The sequence below is a fragment of the Strongylocentrotus purpuratus genome, unplaced genomic scaffold (genome assembly GCF_000002235.5).
Source record: "Strongylocentrotus purpuratus isolate Spur 01 unplaced genomic scaffold, Spur_5.0 spur5_scaffold_8, whole genome shotgun sequence".
Lineage (NCBI taxonomy): Eukaryota > Metazoa > Echinodermata > Echinoidea > Camarodonta > Strongylocentrotidae > Strongylocentrotus > Strongylocentrotus purpuratus.
Window position 1 is genome coordinate 7,494,124 of NW_022145614.1, and position 7,248 is coordinate 7,501,371.

Consider the following 7,248-nt stretch of genomic DNA (forward strand, 5'->3'; position numbering starts at 1 on the left):
AAAAGTTCTTAAAACCAGTAAAAGTGGACCTTTCGTAAATCTTTGTGAATTTAGACTGTACAAGTCTTACAGTTCATGATGAGCATGCAACTGTATCCATTTCAACCTTACCCCAATCGTGAAGCCTAAATGATTAGCTGATTGGAAAGAGGGTCTGAGTATATGTCACAAGTGAATAGACACTCTCCCGTTAATAGCTTTAAGGTTGATCTGATGACTGAGTCTCTCCCAAAATTAAATTGTAACAGCCAAAACTGTACCTACTGTTGTCATAGTATTTGATCATTACAAAAAAATGAATAATGTTTCTGAATAGTATATTGGTAAGAAAATATGAGGGGTAGACTATAATACACTTTTAACTGGCAAATTTGATCCAATTGGCCAGCTTAGAGTCATTGATAAACTGGCCCTTTTCATGTGAAAGTATACATGGGTGTACATTGTATGTGTGTTTAATGTGCTTTGTGCGGAAGACTTATCTGGGCATTGAGTCTACCGGTAAGTTTAATTGATTTTTATGCACAATGTACATACGCATGTAATCAATGAAGCCCACGTGCCTACATGTAGCCATGAATTTGATACCATTTACTCGGTTGGGGCCGCGTTAAATATGATGGTATGACACCTGTAGACCTTCATAAATTATGCTTCATCATACAATTATTTAGTTTGCTGTTTTTTGTCATGCTTACAGACTTTCATTAAATGATTTTACAACACGTTGTACATGTATGTCAGGTTTGCACCAGAGCAGCTTAGGGGCTAAGGGCAAGGGGGGGGGGGTTAACTCCCTCTAATATAATACGATGGGGTGTGTTGGGGGGGGGGGCTTAGGCGAAAGGAACTCCACAAAAATCTACACCATGAATCAGACTTGTATGACCTAATGTACATGTATTCCCAATTCATAGCAAGAGGTAATTCAACAATATGATGATTTCTTTGTCTTTTTGGGTTAGGGGTTAGTTTTTGCATTTTGTGTAGGATCATCTACATATACCTCTAAGTTTCTGTAACTTGTTGATGATCCTATCACTTTCTAATTTCCTTTAGTGTATGTTCCATTTTATTTTCTTATCCATAAATGTGTAGGAAATATTTTATTGTATTCTTTGACCCCGTTCTCACTCACTTTGAAAGTGGTCTTAGTTAGACCGCTCCAGAGGAACGGGTCTTGAGGAACGGTTTGCGAGCGTACACACTCCGAGCAGTTTTTAATGGCTCAAACCGCTCCACGAGTCAAAGTGGTCTTGTTGCTATGGCAGCTCAGGTCAGCAGATCAATTTTTTCGCGCGCGGAATACAAACCGTATGTACCGTACTACATGTTTCGCACCGAAGGTCACTAGCTCACTTCTGTTCAAAGTACGCTTTCCGTTCACATTGCACGTTAGAGCGCTCCAAATCGCTCTTAATAAGACCCGCTCCTCAAGACCACCTCGGAAGGTGGTCTTCTGGAGCGGTCCAGAAGTCCACTTCCTGGACCACTTTGACCGTTCTCACTCACCTAAGAACCGCTCCTGAGGAACGGGTCTTAGTTAGAGCGCTCCAGAGCACTCCAACGAAGTGAGTGAGAACGGGGTCTTTGACTTTGCATGTTTTTATGAAAGTGGTGAGAAAATTCAATTCAATAGCAACATAATGGGATTCATAGAAAAGCTTGAAAATAATAGAGAAAGCAGAATTCATCATACTGTGGATTACCACTTGTAACTTATTTATTGTACAAGGTTTCAGTTTGTACATTTTTTTTAGGTACATCACTATATTGATACTTCACCAATAAAGGAACAGAGACATTATATGACAAAGACATACAAAAAAGGAGAACATAATAAAACATTTAAAAAAATAAAAAATAATAATAATAATTTACAAATCAAAACTTGAATCAAGACTTGACCTGAATAATAATGGTCCACAAAGAGCAGTTGATTTTTAAAAAATACAAATCATTACAAAATACAAATTACAGCTAATACCTGTAGTATGGTTCATATACAGATTTAAATATTTAGTATTCATTAACAAAAAAACCTAATGCCTTGGCCATACAGGTCCATACTACTTTGAATCACACAAATAGGCTGGAGGGATAAGATAATTAGTACAGGTACTTAAGTAATTAGGAAAATAGATGATAGCGCAAAACTACAAGTTTGAAATCCATATATATTACTACACTGTTTACATATACAGTATTCCTTCTACTGTGAAATATTGAGAAAAGCCAAGCTCGTCAAACTGTGCATGGATTGCACAGGTTAAAGATAAGTTCACTAGTATTCAAGAGTCAAAGCCTCTTAGAATTTACATTTAAATGAACATGACAAAGTTTGTTAATGGGAATATAATCGCATCCTCTTCCTCCAATGATTGGTGAATATTGATTTTCAAATCTACCTCCTTCCGAAGAAAAGTAACACAAAGGCTGTTCAATTGATTGTAATTACCACTGAATCACTGATCAATTACCCCTTCCTAATCTGTCGATAAAACTATCAACTATACAATAGATTTTATATTGACCTATTGATTATTACAAATTATTGTACCTCTCATGTTAAATAGAGACAGAGACTTGATTCTTTGAAGCTTGTGCAGTTAAATGTTTGAACTGAAGAATACCAATAAGTAAACGAGCCAAATTCATTTCACCATTCAAAGACAGGCCTTGTAAGATTTGTTTTCTTCCTCTAAACGTTGATGGGAGAATCGGTTTTGTATTTACTTAAGGATATCATAAGTTTATAATTTTGTATAGTGAATATTCTTGTGAAAGTGTTTAATGTTTACAACTACTGGAACTGAGACAGAACACTTTTTGCCACACTTATTAGGTTAACATTTTTTTTCCTAGTGTATCAGTGGTTATAATATCTATTATCTATACTAGCTCAATTGTCCGTTTTTCTATTTCTTATGTATTTTCTTTATTGCCAAAACAAATCACACTAACAATGAGATATGCAGAGCATACAGTTAAAACAAGACAATCTCTGTCCCAGTTTTGGCACAGTTATGCTCAAATATTAATCATCATCTCATCCTCACGAGTTCACCTGCTATTTTTAATTGGTCATCTACTTTCTTAACTGTTAAGTTGTAAACACCGAGTGAGTTCTCGCATATGTTTTTTTTTTTGTCTGTTTTTTTACATAGACTAAATACATCTACAATTCTACCTGTAACATTTTCAGTAATTATATTACTTACATACTTACTTGGTATACTTGGTAGATTAGCCCTCTATTCCTAAGGGAAGGGCTCTCAAATAACTCTTAAAAGTCGCCACAGTAGGTGCACACACAACTTTTTCTGTTAGATTATTCCAAGGTTCCAATCATTATTTCTTAAGACATTTTAGGAGTAAAAATTTAGAACTTGGATCCACAAAGTAGAAGAACAGGTTGATGAAACTTACCGATTTTGGCGACAGCAGCAACCAAGATCCATATACTCAGAACCAAAGGGGAAGCTACCTCCAAGAAATTCACTGATAGGATTTCATACGATTCTATCTCCTCCTCTGTTCCATTGTACTCTTTTTCATAATGGGCCACGAACTCCTCACACCCATCCTCAATGATGTCTCCGCCAGGTCCAACGGCCCAGACCGCTGGCAACAGTGCGACGGAGAGAAGCAGGGCGACCACTTTCCCTCTTTGCAACAAGCCCCCAAAAGTCATCTCTGTATTAAAATGAAAGACAGTCTAGAGAAAAGGAAAGATGTGGACACTTCTGCCACGACTTTCTCTATGGATATGATCCGTGGATATGAGCTAGCTGATAAAGTTTAGACCGTGCTCACGGTATTCCCAACAGGTTCACGTTCACCCGGAACTAGGCACACTCATTAAGTTACCAAGCCCCTGCCCATCCGGTCCACTGGCTTTCTATTGAGCTCTCTTCGCACTGCGCTATCCCTTGTGTTTCGGTTTCGTGAGTGCTGACTTTTTGTATTAATTTAAAAGAGGAAGAGGAAATAGTTTCCCACTTTTTATGAGATATATCTTTTATAACGTAATATGTAATGTGATATCATATTGAAGTGAAACTCTTTCTAGCATAAATTCGAGAGGCAAATCATGAGTCTGCTTCAAACCTTCAATACGAAACCAGCAATATAATCAGAAAAACAGCTCAGTTAGCTCCAACTTTGACACCCCCCTGCTTTGTTTTATCCATAAGCAACAGGTCAGACAAAGATTTCAAAATCAGTGGCGGATCCTAGAAGGGGACACAGGGGCATAAGGGCCTCTACCCTCGCCCCCAAAAACTGGGGAAACGAAGGAAGTATAGAAGAGTCTGAAGGGAAAGGAGGCAGAAAAGGAAGAAGGGAAAATAGAAGGAAAGAAAAAAAAGGACCAAAAAGGGAGACGGGGGAAAAGAAGAAGAAAATTAAGATGTATCCTTTGGCTGATGACTTTTTTCCTTGAAAGAGAATGTATTTGAAAAACGAGATTTTGATTTGCTTGTCAGAGATTTGTCTGGGAGTGCACTCTTACGGCCCTCTCTTTACCGTTCCTCCCCGGATACCTGCTCGTGTCGGAGAAGAAAGAAGGAAGTGAGAGGGACAACAAGGTTGCATTACGAAATATCATTGTATTTCATCAAATTCATTTTAATACATATTCCATACATCATACACAGAAGCGGCGCTCTGAAGGGCACAGTGCCCCCCCCCCCCATGCAACCTTTTCAAGTACCTATACAGTGCCACTTTTTATATAGATAAAGTGCCCCTATAACTTTGTAAAAGTGCCCCATCCCATTTTCACCTCAGATAAGTGCCCCCTTTACTTCAACAAGTTTCCATTTTTCTTTGCAATAAGTGTCCCTTTTTCATTCTGAAAGTGCCATTTTTAATCTCTAGTTAGTGCCCCTTTTCAAGTTACGAGAAGTACCACATTTCACTTATTATAAGTGCCCCTTCACTTCCGATAATTGCCCTATTCAAATCTGAGAGATGCTCCTTTTACTTTGTAAGAAGTGCCTTTCCCCTTTTAATAACTAGCCCTTTTTTAACCTCATAAGTGCACCTTTTTTCACACGTGGCCCTTTTACTTTCAAATAAGTGCCCTTTTCCTTATGATAGTGCCCCCATTTAAAAAGAGCTCATTCCCCTTCTTATCAATGCCCCTTTTGATCTATGAAACGTGTTCCCTTTCATTCTCATAAGTGCCCCTTTTCATTTTTATGAAATGACCCTTTTCAGGTCAAGAAGTTACTCCTTCTCTTTTGGATAAGTGCCCCCTTCGCCTCCGATAATTGCCCCTATTTAAATATGAGAGATGCTCGTTTTACTTTGAAAAGTGCCCCTTCCTCTCCTGATAAGCGTTCTTTTCATCTCTGATGAGTGCCCCTTTTCACCTCCAATAACTCGTTTTACTTCTTATAAGTATAAGTGCCCCTGCCCCTACTCATTATTATGCCTTTTCATCTCTGATTATTGCCCCGCTTATTTTAACATGTGCCTAAGAGTCTTTCTCTTTTTAACAAGAACTACTTCCCGCTTCTCATAAAAGCCCCCTTTCATCTCTCATAAATGCCCCTCTCAAAATCTGATGGGTGCCCCTTTTTTTTCAAAAAATGCACATTTCCCATTCTTACATATCCCTTTTCCACCTCGAGTGAGTGCCTCTTTTTCCACCTCTGATAATTACCCTTTGTACTTTGACTTGTGCTCCTTTTCTTTTCTTTTTTACTAAGTGTCTTGTGCCTTGCTCGCATTTATAGATGATATCATTTTGAGAACCTAGTTCATATTTCAAAGTTCATTTTATTTTTTCTTTCACAAACATTTGTACTTAGAATTTCAAATAAAGTAACTGGAACAGCAGATTATCAATATAACAAACATAATTTGAAGTGCAATAGTAATGTTCAACATACAAGTCTTGTTATTAACTAAAGAAACTCTATAAAAAAGTTACTTATGTAAGATCATGTTCTGTACATGAAAGAAAGAGGAGACCTTATATAGAAGCTGGGCTTGTTAGAGCAAGGTCCCCAAACAGAATATAATTCCTGAATGATTTAATTACTTTGAAGAAAAAAATTAATACTGAACAACTAAAGTACCTTAACAGACTAGAAACAATTACACATGGGAAATATTTACAAAAGAAATAGATTGATGTATATATTGAAAAAGGAGAAAATGGGAAGATATATACATTAGGATGGAGAGCGAAAGCGCAAAACAGAACAAAACAACAACAGAGAAAAGTTGAGAAGATAGTTATATGTAGGAGAAATGGTAACGGGGAAGACATAGAAGAGAAAGAGAGAGAGAGAGAGAGAGAGAGAGAGAGAAAAAAAAAGAGAAAAAGTACAATAGAGCAAAACAGAACAAAATGAGTTTGCTAATAAATGAAGAAATGTTTGTAAGGTAAGGGCCAGTCTGGAAAAGAGGGGGGGGGGGGCAATGAAGCAAGAGAAGAACAAAACATACATACTATATCATATGTGATGACAAAGTTTTTATATTAAAAACAATATCTAAGGACTTTCGAGTCTTCTGTTATAAGAATGTGCTTATAACCCCATCAGGATTGTTTTCCCCTCTTTATAAATAATATGTAAATTTTCGCACTGTGACCTCACAAATCTTGAAATTGTTCCTCGCTCGCAAATGAATATTCAGACCATCACACCCAACTGCAGAGTATAATGCTTAAGCAATATCTTGTACGATGTATAAAGTGAAACAAATGTTGAAATCATCACTGGTGATACAATGTACATACAAATGCTTACAAAATTGTACACTTTCGCTTTGAGATTTTCCTTTATATAGGGGCCCATTTTTCTCAAGAAAGTGGCCTGTTTTATTGGTGCCCCCCCCCCCGCAAATCGAGTTTACAGGGCTGAACCCCAGCTAAAAAAGAACTTCGTGTACATTTTATTTTTTTATTTTTCCAAGGTCTGTTTTTTCAAATTACGCGCCTACCCATGAGAAATCCTGGAGAACAAAATAAAACGAAGGAGAAGAAGAAAGAGGAGGAGGAAGAAAAAGAAGAAATAAAGGACGGAAAGAAAGAAAAGAAGAGAAAAAATAGGTGGACGCGGTCGAGATGCTTGCAGGGGCGTGGTCCGTAATTTTGCGTTGCCTTTTTTGCCTATATTGCTGACCGTGGCTTTTCATTATTCTATTTTCTTCATTAAAAAAAATGAATGTCAACATTAATTTCGTTTTCTACTCATTTTCAAGTTGATTTGCTAATACATTATAAAGCGC

At 37.2% G+C, this 7,248-nt stretch overlaps 1 protein-coding gene across 2 annotated transcripts in view; it reads right to left on the reverse strand.

Moving 5' to 3' along the window:
- The window catches only part of LOC591586 (probable Na(+)/H(+) antiporter nhx-9), a 51,734-nt gene extending 47,821 nt beyond the window's left edge, over positions 1–3,913 (reverse strand). Inside the window, exon 1 of one of the 2 annotated variants that reach the window (XM_011677023.2) lies at positions 3,430–3,913. In XM_011677023.2, the coding sequence (XP_011675325.2) occupies positions 3,430–3,694 (265 nt within the window). In that variant the 5' untranslated portion in view covers positions 3,695–3,913. The remainder of the gene's footprint in view (positions 1–3,429) is intronic. The other variant, XM_791142.5, reaches the window with a different exon arrangement.
- Between the last annotated feature and the right edge of the window lie 3,335 nt (positions 3,914–7,248).